At 43.6% G+C, this 21,629-nt stretch overlaps 1 protein-coding gene across 2 annotated transcripts in view; it reads right to left on the bottom strand.

The window, feature by feature from the left end:
- Positions 1-5,781: 5,781 nt before the first annotated feature.
- SLC26A5 (solute carrier family 26 member 5) overlaps positions 5,782-21,629 on the bottom strand; it is a 40,002-nt gene continuing 24,154 nt past the window's right edge. For both annotated transcript variants that reach the window (XM_019509453.1, XM_019509454.1), the window contains exons 7-19: positions 20,208-20,360; positions 19,993-20,075; positions 19,744-19,891; positions 17,071-17,184; positions 16,651-16,728; positions 15,780-15,875; positions 14,304-14,410; positions 12,569-12,638; positions 10,974-11,066; positions 10,150-10,260; positions 7,639-7,851; positions 7,183-7,237; positions 5,782-6,533 (exon numbers count right to left, since the gene is read on the bottom strand). In XM_019509453.1, coding sequence (XP_019364998.1) covers positions 6,391-6,533; positions 7,183-7,237; positions 7,639-7,851; positions 10,150-10,260; positions 10,974-11,066; positions 12,569-12,638; positions 14,304-14,410; positions 15,780-15,875; positions 16,651-16,728; positions 17,071-17,184; positions 19,744-19,891; positions 19,993-20,075; positions 20,208-20,360 — 1,464 coding nt within the window. In that variant the 3' untranslated portion in view covers positions 5,782-6,390. The remainder of the gene's footprint in view (positions 6,534-7,182; positions 7,238-7,638; positions 7,852-10,149; positions 10,261-10,973; positions 11,067-12,568; positions 12,639-14,303; positions 14,411-15,779; positions 15,876-16,650; positions 16,729-17,070; positions 17,185-19,743; positions 19,892-19,992; positions 20,076-20,207; positions 20,361-21,629) is intronic.

Raw genomic sequence — 21,629 nt, 5'->3', positions numbered from 1 at the left:
CTCCAGGGGATAAAATCAGCAATTTATGCAACAATAGTGGAACAATTGTTGGGTGAATATGAGCCGCCAGTGGGATGTGGCTGTGGAAAAAAGCTAGTGCAATTCTAGGATGTCTTTACAAATATATTTGTTGGGTGAATATAACGGGGGAAAGAGAGTGCCTTTCAGCTGACAAACACTGACAAAAGATCAAATGACTACAAACTGGCTGTGAGCAAATTAGGAGTAGAAATGAGAAGATTTATAACCCAGAGAAACAAAGTTTTAGGACAGTTGGGGGGGGCAGGGAGGGAGGGTCAAAGAGCTTGACTCACTTCGGGATTGAACACTGCAGGGACAACAGGATAGAGCAAGGAGTTCCTGGTTCAACAGGTGGCATTTGTGACATGTCGGGGTACAGAGGTACCGCTTCCTGGCTGGTAGGTGGCTGGCAGTCCCATGCTCAGTGCTTTGCTGATCCCCTGTAGGAAGGAATCGTGTCCCTTTTATGAGTAATTCTGGATTCTGTGGCCAAAGGTTTTTGTGATCGGACACAACTATAGGGCTGATTCAGTACGACAAGCTTGGTCGGACAAGCTTTTAGGCATGTCTTCCTTAGTTGACTTGAGGTTTTTACTTTTCTGCTCAGGGTCACATCAGTTGTCAAATTTTGAGTCAGGATGGAATTTTTCCAGCTAGGTCGGCTTGGTGTGGCCGTTGCGGGGTGCAGGGAGGGGCAGGGCAGTGTTGGCTGCAGCCTGGGCTGAAGAGTGTGGATCTCTTCCTGGGATCTTCAGAGCACAGGAGTCCTGGTCATTGGCAGTGTCAGCAGCACTTCTACTTTTGCCTGTGCTGCGTTTTGGGGTGTGCTTGATGTTTTGGAGTTTGGGATTTGTGCAAGGGGCTGGAAGACTAGTCTGGTCCGGGGGAAACCTTGGGAAATGGCTGCCTGTGAGTGCAGGCAACTGGCTTTAGCAGCTCAGGATGCCCCTTGTAGTCCTGTGTTCCTGATGCATGGTTACAAAGCGGACAGCGACCAAGTCTTCGCTGGTAAAAGACCAAGAAGCAAGGAGCTTTATTTGCAGCAGAGGTGAGTTGTGTTTGATTTAGGCAGATTGCGCTGAAGTTAAGGGTAGCAAGGCATGGCAGCAGGCTCAGAGGTTTTAAGAAGGGACTGGATACAGTCCTGCTGGGGTTCGTTTAGGCAGACCTGTCTCAATCAGGGCATGACCCAGAGTTAGTGAGGTCTTTGCTGAGATTAAAAAGATTCAGCCAGGAAGGGAGACAGCGCTGACAAAACAGGAGCAGCAGAGTATAAGCCCTGATGGTGTGGGTTAGTCATCCCGTCTGTGCTGCAGGCAGACGTCATGGAGGAGAACATCACTCCTGGAGCAGAGTCTGACATCAAGCGATGCTTTGTGAAACTGTAGCTTTGTCCAGGTTGGCAGAGAACAGGGGCCGAGTCAGCTGGCAAGCACCGACAAAGCAATAGTTACCACAGTGTGAACGAGTGAAATCCTCGTGGGGTGAGATTTGGTTGGAAATAGAACAAAATGCTTGGTGTAAGTGTGTGTGCAACTGTCTGAGCAGCTGGGGAGCAAACCCGCAATGCAGCTGCAGCTCCATGTGCATGGGGTTGGGGTAGTGGAGGTCATGAATGACTGGTGCCTCCTGAGGCGGGGGGGGCACAATTTGTGGGCAGCAGCGTCGGGGAGGTGAATGGTGACCACTCGCAGAACCAGTGTTGGTGGGGGGGGAAGGTTGCGAGCAGCGTTCGGTGACAGCCCATAGAAGCTGGTGGCAGCGGCAGCAGGGGGTTGGGGGTGGTGAACAGCGACTGCCCACAGAAGCTGGCAATGGCAGCGGCCAATCTCAGGGGGGACATCGCCTTGTGGGTTTTTTTGTTTGTTTGTTTGTTTTTTTTTAAGGAAGCTATGGGTAAATGGATGCTTGCTAATTCAGGGGCCTGAAGTTGATAGCCTGGGAGGCCTTTTCTACTCAAGTGTCCCAAGCTCCTGTGCACTGTTATACAACAAGAGCTTCAAAAGTGATTGGAGAATCTGATTTTTTTTGAGGCAGCATCTGTGGGTAGAGGCTCACAGCTGGGCCCTTTGTGGTGATTCTCTTCAACACACTGCTAAAAAACCTTTGGTCTGAGTCCCCCCAAGACACCTCCAACTTGCTCACCTTGGGTGCTGTGTCGACCCCACATCCAGTTGTACTGCATTTCATGCAGACACTGCAGCCGCATATTCTGGAAGGCAGCAGGAAGCCTACAGATTTGCATGTGTAACTCTCTTCCAATATCAGTGTGTCCAGATGAGTGCAAACATGTGATATGTGGCACTGCAGACCCATCTGCTGCACTACACATCACACATGCTGCTAGCAGGATGAGGGGGGGGTTAGGGGGTTTGACCCCCAGGAAATCTGTGTCAAAAACATCCCACACCACAAAAAGCTGGGCAGCACACGTGGTGGCAGCACATGCCACCCAAGTCTGGAGCCTGGCTGGCCAGTCACACTCCAGCTGCCAGCCAGGCTTCCTGCCCCAGGAGACCCCCAGGACAGGCTGCTGGGGCCAGCACAGTTGCTACCATACCCCACTTGGGGTAATCTGCTGCAAGGCACATGTGACACGGGCATTCCCTGGGGACAAGCAGCAGTGGCACAAAGGAAAACAATCTTGTCCCCTGGGAAACAAATGTCTATGCTCATGTGACTAGGACCACTGCTGCATTATGTAGCACCCCTCCAGCAGGTACAACTGTAGGCTGCTCAAGTAGCCAAAGCAGGGAAGTGTGCTATTAGCAGTTTTCGCACCCTACCATACATTTAGCATGGGGACACTAACATGTACCAGAGGAGAACTAGGACAATTTCAATCTTTTAGCCCAATAGCCTAGTGATTAGGACGCTTGGCCAGAAAGTGGGAGTCTGAGCTTCTAGGCACATATCAGCAGTGCTCTACTCACTAGGCAATAGGCCAGAGATGGATAAGGCCACCTTGCAACCCAAAGCTGGGCTATTGCAACCCAAAAGAGGGAGGCTGATTCTGTGGCTCAGCTAAGTGGCCGAGGCCCTGGGTGAGGAGGAGCGAGTTCTGGTCCCTGCTACTCATCTGCTGTATCCAAATGACTATGTGATGCCAAATACAGGAACGTGCCACAGACAAACCTACGCTGTAGCCTATCAACTTTGGACATGCACCTAGGAAATGAAAAGCCCTTGGTTCTCATCCTTGCTCGCTGGCTTGTTATGTGTTTTGCCTGGCTAAGAGCCATAACTACTAGACTACTGGGGTAAAAGGTGTCTGCCACTGTCCCTTTAACACCCTCCCGTTTTGGTGTCAGTCACTGCTCAGGCTCCTTTCTTGCTCACGCACTTGGGATTTGTGCACTTTTTGCCCTCTCCAAAGAGCAGCAGGAGCACAAGAGGGTGACAGCAGCCTTCAAATGTCTTGGTGGCTGCTTTGGTTTACTCCTGAGCAAGCTCAGAACAAGGCTGCACAGAGGGGATTGTACAGATCTTTCAGACTCCAGAAAGCACCTACATGAAACTTAAGAAACTGAGATGCCCACATCACCTTCAGGATGTTTGGTGGGGGTTGAATAGGAGGTGGCTGCTTGCTGACTTGGGTGCATAAAAAGAACAGAAGTAGCACTTTGGGCCTTAGAGACTTAACAGGATTTGTATCCTTGCCCTTAGCAGATACATATACAGAGCCACCCCTCTCTCTCCCCAACTTAAACAGTATTCCAGGACTTACGTTGTTTGAACCACTTTATTTTGGCTGTTGACAGAGACTATTGTGACTGAAGGAATTGTACAGATAAAAACTGAAGCTTCAACAAGCTAGAAGTAGAAAAATATACTATATGTAGATATAAAGGATTGTTCAACAAATTAACCTTACAAAATTATTTTTTTCAGAAGTCACTTAAAATAAAAAAGTTGCAATCTCATTAAATTAAACCTTTACATTCTAGCCAAAGGTTTCGTTCCTGATACAAATTTTGCCTCTCATTGCTGTCAGGTAGGTGAGTGGAAAGGAAAACTTATTTCTTGGCCCCTTGCTACGTGCAACATGGCTCACGCACTGCAAGCTCTGATCCGTGCGGATTGAAAGAAACTAAATCCTGACCTACTTCTGCAGAACAGAGCCATTTGAATTCCCCTACTGCCCACGGCCTCTGCTGTGATGAAGCTAAAAGGAAGATCACTGAATGCTGAAACCTGATTCTCCTTGCACTGTTTCTGTTCTGAGCCCCGCACAAATGATAGAGGCAGCCAGGCCTGTCCAGCCCTGAAATCGCATCAGCTGGATCAAAACAGCATTTTACTCCACTATGTTCATAATCTTTATTTGGCTCAGGTGGAAGAGCACATGACAAAGGATGGGGTGTTTCCCTTCCTGGTACCAAAGCAGCACTACCAGCTAGAGAGGAATTTTTAAATCTAAACTGTTCATTTAAAAACAGATCAGCTGCAGCTGAGGCTTCTCTAACACTATTTTGCAAAGCACTTGACAGGGGGCATGTACTGTATGCAGTGCATGGGCTGGACCTGGTGCTGTGAGTAGTGCAGGGAGTTGGTTTGATGTGTGTTCGGCAGGCAGGGTCCCCACCAGACCCACCCTGACCAGGCCCCAGACTGTCCACGAGCACTGGAGCCAGCACAGAGGGCTGGTCTGGTGCGAAGGCCACATGTAGCCCATGTCCCAGACCCGATGTCAACTGCAGTGCTGGCCCCAGCCCACACATTGCATGCAGCTTGCACCCTATGCTGGCCCCATGTGCACAACAAGCCCTGGGGTGGGTGCATGCTGCATGTGGTGTGGGGAACTAGGCTTGCTGTGTGCGCTGCAAGTGGCACGGGGGACCAGCATGGAGCCTGCACTGCCTGTGATGAACTGCCAGGCTGGCCTTATATGGACTGGCTTCAGAGCCAGTGCACAGAGCTGGTCCAGCATAGGTGACTCCCTGTGCCTCATGCAGTGTACAGGGTCAGTCTAAGACCCACAGGCTGGATCCAGTCTGCAGGATCCATGTTTGACACCCCTGCTTTAAACGGCTTGGACAGGGTCCATGTGTTCCCATTTAAGATGTTTTTAAACAAGCCTGGTCATAGCCCATTAAACCTCAAATCTTTGCTATAGGGCAGTGGGGCTGGCAACCTTTTCTGGCTCTGGCCCAGAATGGCTCACCTCAGGTCAAAGAAAAGTGGGTACTAGGACCTGCCTCCAGATGGTGCATCTTCCTGCTGTGATAAGGAGAGTGCCCACAGCCATCCCCATATCCACAGGATGGACCCAATAGCTCTGGGGGATCATAGGTTGCCAGCTTCTAGGGCAGGGGCAGGCAATTATTTTGGGTGATGGGCCGCTTAATGAATTTTGGCAAGCCATCGAGGGCCACATGAGAGGCAGCCAGGAGCAGATAAATATTAATTTCCTAAATTTTTTAGGGGCCTCATGGGACGGATAAAATGGCCTGGTGGGCTGCATCTGGCCCGCAGGATGCATTTTACCCACCCCTGCTCTAGGGGGTTAGAATCATCACCCCCCTGAGTTTCACAGTGTACGTGTGACTTGAATGTATTGGCTAGTAGTAGCCATGCTATCCTGACTATGAAAATGTAGTCCATTCCACTTAAACAACGGGATTTTGATTTGAAATGCAACTGAAAATAGGGCAAGAGAGACTGAGGAGGTTGGGCATTTTGAGACAATTCAGATATAAAAACAGGACCACTGTTTGTACCATCCAGGTTAAAAAAAGGAGCAGCTATGCCACTAGCATGAAAAGTCACTAATGCAGTCAGCAAACTGGCTTCACTTTACATAAGCACCTGCTAGACATAGATATTGGCATCAGTGTTTTACAGTGAGTTAAGAACATCCTTTGAAGACACTGGTACAGTGTATTACTTTGGCAATGCAGAACATTTGTTTTCTGCAAGATCTCACTTAACTAGAAGCAGTGAATTAAAGTGCATATTTCATCATGAGGCCGTTGGAATGTCAACTTGTTCACGCTGCACTCCACACATCTTCTGGTTTTGTCCACACCTAACTAGGCGCAATAGTGCTTGCCATATTTCTAAGTGTTAAACTGCACTCCCCTACACTGATTCTCTAACACTGACCACAGAAAAACACACCAGTTTTCAGCCTTGTGTAATTAAATGTTTCCCTGTTGGTTCAGGTCCTACCTGGAAAGAGTACAGTTGAAAAGTTTGAAGGTTTCCAAGTCCTCATTCGTTATTCCTGCACAAACAATTCCCACTCCCTCCCACAGAATATACCAGTAGATGTAAAAAGCCTCAGGGTCTGTTTAAAATGTGCAAATGAAATGTTGGAAGAGAGTCTCTGTCTGCACAATTCTGAGAACACAGTTATCTGGGTGTAACTCAGTGGTTTAAGGCAGCCTGCGAAACAGATACAGCTTTCAGTTGGCATGTGAGAACAGCATCATGGACACTGTGAAACAACAAGTCTCTGGTGATGGATTTGTCAAAGAACTTAAGTCTTGTCAGTTCATCAACAACAGGCCCTGCAAAACAAGGACACTGAAATCAACATACGTGTATCTCATCTTCTATAGTTTTTGTTGAGGTTGATTAAGCAGGAGGAAGCTTGTAGACTTCCCAGCTTCAAATTCTGTGCAGAAAGCATTTAAGCCAAAAGGTGCAAGCTAAGTACCAACAAAGCTAAGATCTAAAATACGCAGTTGAACAGTTATGAAGATGCATTTGTGTAGTTTAAAATCCTCAACCTACCATACAACACTTACAACAATTCTCAGTGGAAAAATGTTAAGCTTCCCAAACGTCAGAAATTAGAAATTTTAAGCCTCATCCTCCTCTCACTTAGGCCAGGTGAACTTTGTGGGATGACTACAAAGGGAAAGGGACCCTAACTTGAAACCCAAGAGCTGTACGTACCACTGATTTCAGATCAGACTACTCAGGGCTTGACTCTGCAAAATTCATGTCAACAGCAGGAGGGTCAAAACCTAGGAGAACTTGGGCTTGGCACTGGTCTAGTAACAGGGAAGTCTCTCACAGACTAGGAATCAATTCTTCTCACACAGTATTTTATGTTGAAAGTGCTCAGAGACTGCTGTGACAGGTGACAGTACAAATCCCATAGATGCATAGATAAAGGCTGCAGATGAATCCTCACAAAACTCCACAACTTACCACTGCAGCCAGATATGTACACACCAACCCCAATTTCTTCGTATTCTTTTATAACCTGCAACAGTATAAAATCCAGGTTTAGTTTGTAGTAGCATCTCAGAAGATGTCACAATCACGTTGACCTAAAGAAAACTACAAAATGTTTTAAGGAAGCATTCAATTACTTCAGTCTTTTCCCTTTAACAATGGCTCTTACATAATGCCTCCATTGCCCCAGTTTTTACTTCATTAATTTGAGAGTTGAATGTGACAAGTTACCCAGTAGCTGCAAGCAGTTATCGAAAGTGCACATTAACGTTAGTAACATTTCAGGTTGGACATGAGATTGTTTCCATTTGAATCTGAATTAGCATCTACCTCCTATGCACCTACCTCCTACACTACCTGCCTTCTTACTGTCCTACATAAACATTAAATGTACTTTGGAGGAAAGGGAACATAAAAGATGCTTTGTACCGATTTTAATGTTTTTGCTCCAACTGAATCCACAAAGTTCACTGGTGTAAAGTCCAGAATTAGAGAGTGAACTTTTCCCATTGGCTCCATAAAGCGCTCCAGTTCATTAGGAGACGTGTCTTGGGCATTAGCATCAGCAGATGCAAACTTTCCATTTAGGGGAAGCTCATCATTTGCTATTTCATGCTTTACACTTGTTTCCACATCACTGGTCTGTAAGAGAAGACAAAATCTCTGGTGCTTAATGACAAATAGATGCATTTGCAATATTGATTACTTACCCATAATTTCCTTCAGCTACTCATATGCTGTATAGCTTCAAACCACAATATAAAACTGGCTTGATAAACACATGCATGCACGCTTTCATGTTCACTACACAATTTAGTTTCCAAACCCACTGGGCTAAACTTTGTTTAATCTATTGGCCATTTAAGCCATTTAAACCCTATTCCTCACTACCTAAAAAACTATTAATACAAAAAGTGGTTGGGTTGTTGTCTTCTTCCTCCCTGCTCCTTTCTTGCAGCTTTGCCTTAGAGCCATGATTCTCATGCTTTACACAAATAGACATCTTAATAGGTTTTCTGAGACTTGCACAGGGTGGAATGGGATTGCATTTAAGCACCTAGTAGCTGGAATAAGAGCTGACCCATTTTCTGTAGATGCTAACTGTATGCAGTAAGTGCAAATGAACCAAGTCGACCTATAACCTCAAGGTGAATGACAGTTTTCCTCAAATGCTAACATTCGTTTATCTAAATATTTTCCACCTCTGCAGCTTTGGTAAACTAAGTAGCTCCATTTATCTGACAGCTTCACAGGCCACCCTGCTGCTGCTGCCGCCATGTTTAGTAATAAAAATCTTTGGGGTCAAAATCTTCTAAAATAAGAGCCTAAAACAGGGCTCCCAAACCCAACATCAGGCACTTGCAGAATCCAACAACTGCCACTGAGGACAAGAATGTGAATGTAACCAGACTGCAGGTTTATCAGACAGTACTTGTTAACACTGCCTGCACAAACTGCCTCTTCCCTTAACCAAGCTGGGACCAGATATTTCATGGGTTTCTATTATGAGTATATTTTTTATTAGACTGCTGTAGGTAGGCTTGTGCTCCTAATCAGTACCAAGACTCTCTCAGGGCCCTGGCTGGTGGGTCCTGCTTGTGCTCAGGGTCAAACTGATCACCAGAGTTGGGGTCAGGAAGGCATTTTGATCCAGGTCAGACCACTGGGTGGTGTGGGGAGGGTAGTCATCTAACTGATCTAGGCATTGGTGACACCCTTACCTGTCCTGCTCTCTTCCTGAGGTCAGGGGCAGATGCAGCCAGGGTGCAGTGGCATAGTTGCACCCTCTTCCCAGACCACGCTGTGGGAACAGCAGCCAGGGACCTTTTTTTTTTTTAAAGTCCCTGAAGCAGGTAAGAATGGGCTCCCATCCTTAGCAACCCCTCTCTTCTCCTCCATGCTCAGCGGCACCTCCCCTCTCCTCCAAATGCCCCCTTCCCTACCTGCTGCTGCTGTTTCCCCCAGCTGACCCAGGGCCATGGAGAACTCCAGAGCTGTTCCTGCCTCACTCCAGACTGTGTGGGAAGCTGGGTTAAGCTGCAGACAGGAAAGTTTCCCCTCCCTACACAGTCCACCTACGTGTTCCCCATCAGCCTGGAAGCAGGCACAGGGCAGGGGAATTGTCTTGCCACTGCCACTGTCCCTGGCTAAGCCCAGTTCTCTTCATGGCCACTTCCAGCTGCAGCTGGGCAGGAGCTCCAAGACAGCAGCAGCAGTGGACAGGTCTCCTCTTCCTAAGCCCAGAAGCCCAAGTAGAGAGGGTGAGGGAGGAAGGCAGTGCAAGTGCCACTGAGCATAGAGAGGAAGGGAAAGGGAGCCAAGAGCTAACAGTTCACACCCGATTTGGAGACTTAAAAAAGGCCCTGGATGTTGTTCCTGCAATGTTCCTCCAATGTGGCATGGAAGGCTGGAAGTGAAGCACCTGTGGCTCCTCCCTCACCTCCCTTTCTAAAATCTGTGGTATAGTGTGCCTTTTTTTAATCCTGTGCTTTGTGTCTGTTGTGAGAGGAGCCAGAATGGATGTGCTAATGGACCCCTCGGATAAATGGTCGCCACTGAATACAAGCGACTGGACCTGATAGCCAAAGAGGTCACTCCCAATCCTATGTTCCTCTCTTAATCCCCCATCTGCTCAAATTACTCCAGATGGGACTTCCATGGGTTTCTCCACTTGCCTCTGGAGACAGGGAACTAGGTTAGAAGGGCACAGACTTGCTCCTGCATGGCAATAGCTCTTTTCTAGATCTCATCAAACCCCAGAGGAAAATTACCTAGTAGTGTTCTAAGTGATCCTCCATTGCGCCAGTGTATTTTGTGAACAGTTAGTCTGTGCTGCGCAACACATATGTCTAAGCCTTCCAGCTGTAACAATAACCTTGAATAAATGATGCCAAAGATGCTAACACGGTTAGGTATTATAACATTTACTGAAGTACTCACAAGCTTCAGGATGGCTTTCTTCTTGCATTCATCTGCCTGTTTCATTTCCCTGGCATGCCTTTTCTGGGCTTTCTTCTTTGCAGCCAGTATGGCACAAGGGTCAACTCCAGTCTACCACATAAAGGAAAAGCATAATCAAATGGAGTTCCAGCTGTCAGGATGGTACTGTATTACTAGAGTATTAAATCCATCACTTTATCAAACAGCAGCATAAATGTTCATTTTGCAGGTTAAGCTTTTCTCAAAGGAGAAAAGTAAGCAGCAAAAACCTTTAGAAGTTTCATGACAACAGGAGGAGGAGATAGGCTACATTTCTCTCTCTAAATTAGGCGGTGCCATGCCATGTTTCAACAGGACACTGAGTGCAAGGATTTGTGGTGGGGCTGGGAGGGAGAGCAGTGCTTTTGGACATATTTGACAATGCCACTTGCTTTTGCGAAAATAAACACCACTCACCTCAACATGGAAGCTACAGAACAATGCGGAAGAGTTTATTATTTGCCCTTCATATAGTTATGGGCCTGATGCTATTCCCTCCACACCCCAAACATGGCTGAATTCTCTTAGTGGGTGACATAAACCTTTCTATGTAGGTAGTTTGTTGCTACAGAACAGCAGGGATGCTTGTGAAGGGCACTGCATACACTTCAGCATCTTTCACATTTTGGAAGAATTCCCACCTCCCCAGGGAAATGGCAGCTCCTGCTGGAAGGGATGAAGTTCTGTAAATGGGGCTGAAACGTGGTGTGCAGAAAGCTTAACCTTAAAGTATGTCAGAGACAAGTTCCAATTTTCAAAGGATCTTAAGGGATTGTTGTGCTCACCTTTTTCTTCAGTGCATTGAGATATAATTCACTATTGGCAAAGTAGAGTGAGGCATTGGCCTGGAATATTTTTATTCCTGGACATTCTTTCACCTAAGGAAGGAAAGATTACCATATGTAAAATTAAATTAATTTATATTTGTCACCTACATGGTCCCAAGAACAATCATTGCTCTGCTGCCCAAACTGCAGGCTATGCCTCAAACCACAAAGTATGAGTATTTCATACTGCAGATGTCAATAATCATCACAGAGACCAAAGGAACAGCGGTGCCACTAACAGCTAATGGAGAGAACCCCACAAATAGAGCAAATGGAGGTAAGCATGTTGCATATGAAGAGAAACAGCCCTGTCACCGCTTGCGTCAGCAAAGGAAATGTGAGTAACCAGAAATTCCACCTGCTCACAGTGATGATTAAAATATTGCACGAGATCAGTAACATTTGCACTTTTATTAATAACAATGAAAGGTGCTATAATAAAACTGAAGTAAGTATTTGTAGAGTACTTGAAGGTTGTTTGAGCACCCTATATTAGAAATCTCATGGCTCTAGAAGTGTTCTCTTCCTCACCTTACTACTGATTTTATTAACTCTTTAGGTTTTCATTAATTTCTGGACCGGCTTTGGGATGCCCTCAGCTACCCCAATGGAAAACCTCAATGAACTCAGATTTGTAATATTTTAAGTACCTTTGTTTCTATACATCTGCACAGATGTTTGATACTGCTTTGGTTTTCTTAACAGCCCTCTCTATAAAGAGTCACAAGTGTGTCAACAGGCATCTAGACTCTGATACTTTAAAATGAAATGCCCTGGCCCACAGCCCAGGTCTGCCATATCATAAGAAGCCCATACACATGTTTAATATTTGGTGGAAGGGAATGCTGAACACATCTCTGTGTAGATATGAACATGTCTATGTAAATCTTTTACTTTGCCAGCACATTCAAAACTTAAATCTTGGTGGTACGTCCATAATTTTTAGGTTCCAGCATTATTCTTTTTTTATGATGGTTTGTAGGAGATGGTTACTGTGTGATGTGGGGGATAGGGGCCTTTGATCAAATAATAAACAGATTATTAAAAATAAATCTAGTCATAGATAATTCATAAACAGAAAAAGAGGCAAAGTTCATAGAACAGATAGGCTGCTTTAACCAGTGTGTTCCACTTACATTCTTAGGTCTGTAGATTTTCATTAACACAGCTAAAAAGAGATCATGGAGCTGGTTTTGCATAAGTTCTTACTTTGTTGTGGTATTAGTAACAGTTTGTATATAAATTCTATTAACATGAATGAAGTATGAGGACATACTCTATGAAGACATCTACCTCTAAGTCAGTGAGCTTTTCATGAAGTACTCTCCATTACATACCACATCACTCACACGGTCACATGCACAGGTATTACGAAAAAAACAAAATAGTTTCTATTATTAAAGCTAAGTGTGTTTTCCCCCCTGCCAGTGTAAACTTACCTAGAAGAATGCAAGAAAGAACACAACATTATAAAGTGAAAAACATCCAGTGACCTGACTACTCCAACACAATAATTTATTATAATCCCTTAATGCAGGAAAACACATTCCTACCTCTTCATATGTGTCGACGTCACAGTAAATGTCTGTGTTGGGAATCTGACCAAGGATTCTGTATTGTGGACTGGAGGGAAATGGAAGCAAAAGGTCACATCTTACAATCACAGAACGGAACAGAAAAGCAAGCATTAAAAAACAGGTTTTGATCTGTACCAAATGTGGTTACTGTACACAGGCACCAGAGAAACGTGTTCTGAGATTTTGGTGCAGTATACAGTAAGAATATAGTAGAGAGTTCACCTGGTGACTAAACAATTACTAAAACAGTCTGTTTGAATAAGAAGGTCACTGTGAAGCAGTAACACTATCAGACAATCTCTAGCTGAAATGAGCAGGCTAAATGGTGCAATTCACCAGCACAAGTTTCTTTCAACAAGTTACAGAGGTAAGTTCTCTTCTGGTTTAAATTGGTGCAGCATCACTGACTGCCATGGAGTTATGTTAGGTCACACCAGCAGAGAAAGTGGGCCAGTTGCAGAGGACCATCTGACTCTCAACTGGAAGGGCTGGAAGAGGAACACTCACAGACCCCAAGGAATTGATCACACTCATTCTTTGCCAGTAATGACCTTACAGTCCTTTATCAGGCAACATCGGAACAGGTGTCTAGAAGGGACCACCTTAGTCACTGAGTCCAGTTCTATGCAGTAAGAGGCAACCATGTAATAGAGCAGGAGATCAATGTGCCACCAGTGTTTTGGTCCCTATAATGGCAGGACAGTTGTTAGGTAAATTATGCTCAGAGAATCCTAGGAAGTGGACCATGCCCTAGGCTACAATCAGAAGGGCAAAGCCCACAATGATCACTACCAATCTGACCTGGGGGAAAATTACTTCTTGATCCTGAATCTAATGATCAGTTTAACACTAAGCATGTGAGGAAGACCCACCAGCCAGGCACCTGCAATATCTCTTACTGTAACTAGAAGAACCAGTGTATCTATCCATTCATTCTTGTAGCTTGAATCACGGTCTGTCAGGGCATCCCTGGTCACAATTAGCCAGAAAACAATGATGTTTCCATTTCACAAAACAGTCTGAGGTTTCAAAGTATGGTTTCATTCCAAACTGGAATTAAACTGAGACCTTTAGATCTTGATCCAAGTGACAGCCTTAAACATTCAGCTACTGCTGTAGCATCTCTTTCTCTCCTCTGTATCTTTTAATGAAAAGCCTTCCTAACCAAAGCTTTGCTGAGACTGATACATGCCTATAAACAATCTCCATCTTGATGAATCAGCAATTTTTGACATAAATTCCCACCAGCTCAACTTCCATCAAACACTCAGCCAGTGGCAGCACATGACATAACTTCTGCTTAATCAGGACAGTATTTGCGTACAGCCCATTTTAGGGGAATGCACCTGACCAATGCCAGTTAAGCTAAGCATTAAACAGGATTGAAATGCTGAGCTCGATGGCTTTAATATAGAAATCATCAAAAACAGATGTAGAGATGATTAAAATACCTTAAATACAAAATCTGCTCTTTAGTTTTGGGATTTAATTTCACCACTGATTTGACACTATCTGGGGTCTTCCATGGAAATTCTGTTCTTGAAAAAACAGAATTGGTCCCTTGATCAGAACCAAAGGACTCCCTGTATGACCCCATCAAGAGTCTACCATGCTGATGAGCCTGGAACAAGTTCTGGTTATTTCTACCCATTTAAAAAACAGAAACAAAGAGTCCAAGCAGTAATTTTGAGAGAGAGAGAATTAGTCTGACCTTTGTGTTCGGTAGATAATGGTTATCATTGCAAATGCCACAGCGGTAAGCAAGCCGTAATCTAGTCCCAGGAAAACAGAGGCCAGAAAAGCTATAACCCAGATGGCCTAAATGGCAAACAAAAGGCTTGTATTAAAATATATTAAGTGCTTTGTTAACATGACTCATGTTCCTATGTAGGATACTACAGTTCAAGATAAAAGTCATATTTTAACCTTTCTGCTGACTGAATACTACCCTATCCCCTGAAAGGGGCACACGCTTTGCTGTGCATGTTTGTATCATAATTTGGAAAGTGACTTGTCAATAAAAATATTGACTCATTTTCTTCTAAAACACATTCATTACAGGACAGAAATTCACCCTGTTATGCACCTGGTCATGTACAAATGACTGATGTGATGGGTCTGCATGTAGATCCAGCAAATATTAATGTTGTATTGAGTACTCAGGATGATCTTACATTGTTTACACAGATAATGATTACGTGTCCAATATCATCCAAATGCACTCAGAGGGCAAGGATGGACAAAGGACTGAAGTACAGTGTCATCTGTTCCTGTTCTCCATCCCCAGAGGAGATGAATAATAATGCCAGATTCAAAATGGATTAGAAAAAATTCTTGGAGGAAAGGTGTATCATTAGCTATTGTGCATGGGAGCTGGGGCTACAGCTTCTGAATCAGAACTTTCTAGACCCTAAATGCTGGAGGCTGCAAGTGGGAAAGGAACAGTGGAAAAACCTTGGTCATACTCAGTTCACTCTGCCTTTCAGCATCCATTCTCTGCCACTTGCCACTGGGCAAGATCGATCTATGTTCTGACCCAGTACATGACAGCACTTATGTTCTTATGCCATCTGAGTGACAGGGAAAGGCCAGGGGACTGGGGACAGGAAACAGGAAGTGAGGACAAGCTTACAGTTCACCACGAAAGGAGGGAGGTCTGTGACTTCATATGGTGTCTCTCTCATATTCAGGGTCTCCCTTGGAGCAAGTCTAAGCCAGCAAAGTCAGTGCTGAATGGTTTGTCACATTCATGTGGCATCTGTCAGACGGGCTTGCATCACAGCTCGCCACTGGCTGACCTGACGCAGGTGCTTTGCGCCCAAGAATTCTCAGCCCCACAGTTGTTATGTACAGCCAAGGATGGCTACTACCCAGTTTTGGGTCTCCAAGCCTGCACAGTGGAGGATACATTACCTCTCTAGTGTGTTTTCTGTAGTACTGTGAAGACCTGTTTCTACCTACAGCTGAACTTTTTCAATGCTTGTTGAGAGGCAGTCTGCCATTGACAAGTTTGATCAGCAATAGGCCATTTTCCCAATATACCTGAAGCTGTAACTTCATCTGTACTACATCTGCTTGTAAAGTCTCTACTCTTCTGTCTGGTCTAGGAGAAGTGAACCCTTGCTTTTGGAAAAAGCAGGAATAGAAAACACTAAAACATGCACCCTGTCACATATTATTCACTTACCAGTTCGATCTTACTGGTTCTCCAGAAATGTGGTATGTCGGCAAACTGTTTAAACATTCCTTTCAGATTCACCATCACAATCGCAGCCAGCACCGTCTAGGAACATATTGTGTGACAGTTCAATTTTACCCTTGGAAACTGTCATTGAAAAACAGCTTTAAGGCATTCTAAAAGCCTGCATTTGTACAACTCACACTGTTGAAGGGAATTCCCCTGAAAGCCTGTTAAATGCTTGTTTCCGTTCGTAAACATCTTTTCGGGTAATTCTCTGAGGGTATTTGTATAATGTAGCCTGGAAGTGACTTCTGTCACTGCAGAATATGCATACTCCCAGATATTACTTCAAAAAAAATTGTAGAAATCCCACACTACCTTATGTCCATTCCCATGAGCAACTATTTAAACATACCTATTAGTTATTAAGTAAAAAATATAAATCAGTGGGTTGTATAATCACCTACACTTGATCCATTTCAACAGCCTGTTTCTTCCTTGAACTCTCATTCCTGAACTCTGATGTCCCATATATAGCAGAAGTATTGAGTGAGCTAATATTTTCATTTCTCAGGAGAAAATGTGTCATCTACACTGGCTTCCATGGAAAACAAAATGAGTGTTCCAGCTCCTTTGCTCCTGGCTTTATATTACAGCATAACTTAAATCAATAAAATGAAATGGAACATGAGGGCCCAAAAGCTGCAAGATGCTGAACACCTCCTTAAATCCCAGGGACCTTAATCGGTGTTCACTCCTTGCAACACTAAAACCTCTACTGGTTCACTCATTCAGATACAGATTATACAGTGGTTAAGCAGTGGCTAACAGATTCCTGCTCCAAAATGCATAACATCTGTAAGAAGAGTTCCCATACCTGTGGTAGTGGTTCAAAGAGGTAACCAATAGCCACAATGACTAAAAGCACCATGATGGAGGACAGCGTACCTGCAACCTGAACAAAGGATAGAAAGAATAACATTTCTGAAGACTGAAAATGGTGCAGTCACAAGCACCACCTGGATTTAACACCCCCCTCCCAGTGGACTTTTCAAAATAACGGTCATTCAGGTGAATTCCTACCCCTCCTTTCTGCTCCATCAGTTTTTTAATTTTCAAATATTCTCTGTGCTTCCACCACAACCCTGGCCAAAACAGAATACTGTGGAGAAATGCTGTTCACTCTCTCCGACTCAACCCAAGCAGGAAGTCCTGGAAATCTTATAAAGCAAAAGGCTCCAGTTCTGGACCCTGAGATTGCAAGGCTTGTTTGGCTTAGTCATTTGGATCTACTCACTTGTGTTTTTCCACCGGTGCTTTCTTGAACAAGGCTCCGAGACATCGAGCAAGTGATTGGGAAGGTCTGGAAAAAGGATCCTACAGAATTACATATTCCCAAGGCAATGAGTTCCTATTCATATGAGAAAGCAAACCAAAAAAATAAAATCCATATAAAACAGTTCCACAAAAGATGGTGAAGGCTGCTTCTGGCTATTGCTCTAACAACATCTGCTGATTATAACATCCCTAACTAAGGCTATTAACCTTGCTCTGATGGATCACACACAAAGACACATGTTGATTCACATTGAATCACCCATTAAACAATATCTGGAGATGTAAAGGGTTGTTTTTCATTTTTTACATGGCGCAATGATGAGTCATGACTTGAATTATAAAGTGGTAAACATGTACAGTTACATAATTGTCTGTTTCCAGGATTCCTCTAACTCTGGGTTTACTTTATGACTAGCACGGAGATGATATGGAAAACCTTTTTAGTTTATAACACTCTTGTAAAGAATAAAACAATATCTGTAACTGTTTATTAGAAGCTATGAACTACAGAACACTGATTAATGAAGCTAAACATGTCAGGGAAAAATCCATGGTTGGCAGGACAAGGATGAATATATTAAGGATATCAACTGTGGGCAAAGTAATGGAAAAGCTGATAAACAATTTCACTAATAAATAATTAAAGGTTAGGAATATAATTAACATCAATTAACATGGTTTTAGGGAAAACAGAACATGTCACAGAAGCCTGATTTTATTCTCTGATGAGATGTCAAGTTGTGTTGATAAAAGTATCTGTATTGATTTAATATAATTAGTATTTTTGTAAGATGTTTGACTTAGTACATCAAGCCTCTTGACATTTTGTTAAAAATTAGCAGTATACAGTATCAATAAAGCACAAGCTAAATAGAACACAGAATGCTAACAGAGCTAAATAAGTTGTCCATGGAGAATCATCATTAATGAGAACATTTTTAGTTGGGTTGCCTGGGGACTGGTACTAGGCTTGATGCTATCTAATGCTTTCGTTGATTATCTGGACGTCACTATAAAATCAACACTGATAAAGAGTGCACATGACACAAAGACAGAAAGTAGTCAGAGATAAAGAGGACATAGCATTTGGGCCAGTTCATGCATACAGACAAATGTATGGAGACCCAATGTTATACATCTAGGAATATAGAATGACATACTGCATCTTGCAGAATGTAATGATGCTGCAAAAATTAAGGGGTCATGGTGGGCAAGTCTGTCCACAAGTCACATTCTAGGTCCAAAAGGGCTAATATGATCGTTAGTAGCAAAAACAGGGGGATAGATCAGGAGCAGAGTAGTGATTTTGGCTGTATAACATACTACTGAGCCAAAACTAAAATGTTGCGCTCATTTCTGGTTCCCCTTTTTGAAAAAGGACCTTGGAAAACTGGCAGTGGTGCAGAGCCATAAACTGCATCATGTGAGGGAGAAAATGTCTTGAAACAAATATCTAAAGAGCCCCATCTATTTAGCATAACAAAAAGATAGCTAAAGCAGTGACTTAAATGACTGTGAATAAGTATCTTTTACAATGGAGGAAAATACTGGCTATTAAAGGACACTTCAATGTAGCAGAGAAAGGCATAAGAAGGGCCAGTGTTTGGAAGCTGGAACTAGCCAGATTTGGAATATAAATTAGGAACAAATTATTAAAAGCAAGAATAATTAGTCTCCAGAGCAAAACTACCAACTGAACCATTAGATTCTCCACCACCCAGCATCTTTAAAAACAAAACTGAATGGGTTTCTGGAAGGTGCACTCTATCCAAATTCAAGTTTTTGAATTTAACATAAGAGTACACAGGTGAAATGCAATGCCTGGTGATGCATACAAATCAGACTGGATGAACTAATGGTTCATTCTGGCTTTCAGCTCTATGATACTAGGAATAAAAAGTGTGGCAAAACAGAAATCTTCTACTGTGTTTGGAGCCTGCTAGCTCAGGGTGGAATCCAAGCCCTGTTGTGGCTACAGTTCTACTTTAAGTCAATGAGCCTGGGGTTTAACCTAAGGATTCTGAGGAAATGTCAGTAGGTTCCAGAGAGAGGAGTCCTGCGCCAAGAGCGGCCCTTATCCTAAACAGCTGAAGGAAGAGGGCATCATCAAATTAAGAGAATCAGCACAGAGCTTACAGGCCAGGAGGAAGTGAGACTAAAGTGGTTTTAATTTATCTTTGTGCCCTTCTGAACCTGGGCTATTTGAAGCTGGAGAAGCTCCAGGGTGACTCAGACAACTCTGGGGCCCATTTAAGTTACAATCATGTCAGGGGCCTCAGCTTTGCCTAGAAACTCTGAAGTGGTGTGACCCCCATCTATTGCCACAACAGGGCTTGGATTCTACCCTGAGCCAGCAGGGTCCAGTGTAACCTTATGCACAGCCTGGTCAACCCATGTCATGCACTCAGTGTCAAAACTCATGAGGGATCCTCAGACATCCTGGCTTCCACAGACCTAGGGGATGTTTTCATGCATGGGGACTGGGACTTTCTGGCCCCTTTTTGCTTTCATGGTCCTCTGAGCAATCAGGCTATAAATGAAGGGCTTAAGAGACTCACATTATCTTAGTGGACTTTAGGCCAAGCTCTTGGTTTATAAAGTGCATCTATGGATATTTTTGTGTTAAAGTTACCTGATTTCCATCAACAGTGTAACCATGTTTAAGTGCAAAGATTTTGGCCATTGATACAGCCATGGAAAATCCAACGATTGCTATTGCTACTGCATCTATAAATACTTGTTGGATGATTCCCATATCAGGTATTGCCGGGGCCCGTAATCTAGAAGATGTAATGACAAAGTTATTGTAATACAATGCACCTGCAATTTGCAAAAAATATAATTTGAATAAGGATAATTCAGGATAGTTCATTGACCTTACCCTTTAGGGATATTTCCAACAATATGCACTCCATAGGTGTCAGAAAGATTCATTCCAGCTGAAACGCCAGTACCAATTATTACCTAAACAACATACATGAAACTCATCAGGAGATATATGGAATATTTATATGCAGACCTACATATTTATACAAATGGGCTGAAAATGGAGACTCCACTCTGAAGAGCCAACAAAATTAATCAGAACCACCTTACCACAATGATCTCCATAGGAATAGGAACTGGTAACTTGTTCTTAAAACGCACATTGATTTCCTTGCCAATTAGTAGCAAAACAATGCATGTTAATCCAACGACTAAGGCTGCAATGTTGGTGTCTGTGATGTTTGAAAACACAGCATATATACTCTGCAAGACAATGCAATGAAAATAAATTATTGGCATATAGCTGCTTTATAGCCCTTCTCAGAAATTGGTCATTGGGGTATCATGACATGCACTGTGATTTATCTGAATTACTACACAGTAATGAAACAAGATCCTCACATTTTAAAGGAAATAAAGAGGATTTCCTTCACTTTGATTATTTTTACTTTTAGCAAGAAATATCAAACAGGAGTGTGAGAATGGAGCCAGTACTAATCCACATATGGAGACACATATATATTTATTATGTACCTTTTAGGACCAAAAGTTGAAATATAAGACTTTGTATAGAATGGACAATAATATTAAGCAAAACTTAATCATGGATAAAAATTAAGTCATGGATAAAATAAGTCCCCACTAACCATATAACATAGCCTTGAACTTTTCCTATATATTTGATGCTGACAGCTGATGAAATACAGTAATTAGCTTGCCCCTTTCAATATTCTCTAACACTCTCTGGCAAGTCATATCAGTTTAAAGCTACATAATCAGTGTTAAACTTATACAGCTGCTGACACAACCAAAAAGGTTACCATAGCAATAGATTCCTTTTGGCTGGGTAAAAGAGATCTTGCAAAGTTGCTGATGAATTATCCAAAAAAAAAAAAATCTAATTTTTTAAAGTTAAAAATACTTTTAAAGGAAGTATTGCCTTGAAATGTGAATCAAATTAGATAAAAAACATGCCTACAAGAAAAAGCAACCTCCAAGGCTTCCTTAAATTATAAAAAAGATCCTGTGCTTTGAAGAAAGCATTCCTTCTTTTCCCATTTTTTTGAAGTTAGGCCACTGACACGCATTATTACATCAGAGCTGGTTTCAGACCTCGGTTCAGTCCCTGGTCCCAGCTGACAGTCAGTTGATTGTGGGCACCTGGCTTTCAACATGCTCCCTGCACACCCCTGCCTAAGGAACTGGCACCTGTCATAGGGATGTGCAGGCAGCAGATCGTGGCTCTGCCCCAGTGCTGTCCCACCCTGTGATCCTGATTCCAGCCCTGGCCCTGGCCCCGGCCCCCCCTGCCTGCCCACCCATCCCACTCCTGGATGTCCCTCCCTGCAGCCCCATCCTGTCTGCCCAGCCCCATGCCATGCTTGTGTGGGTCCTGTGCCATTTTTCATGGAGACCCTAATTACCCACTCCATCCAGTGCCCCTGGTGATGGCTGCAGCATGGATGGGCTGGGGTGCTTGGGCAGCAGGGCCGGGTCTGGCAGCAGTGGAAGAGGCTGGCACCTGGAAGCAGT

This window comes from Gavialis gangeticus, unplaced genomic scaffold (assembly GCF_001723915.1).
Source record: "Gavialis gangeticus isolate Ggan-Ray unplaced genomic scaffold, GavGan_comp1, whole genome shotgun sequence".
NCBI lineage: Eukaryota > Metazoa > Chordata > Crocodylia > Gavialidae > Gavialis > Gavialis gangeticus.
Note: the sequence above shows the minus strand (reverse complement) of the source record. Positions and strands in the feature narration are given on the sequence as shown.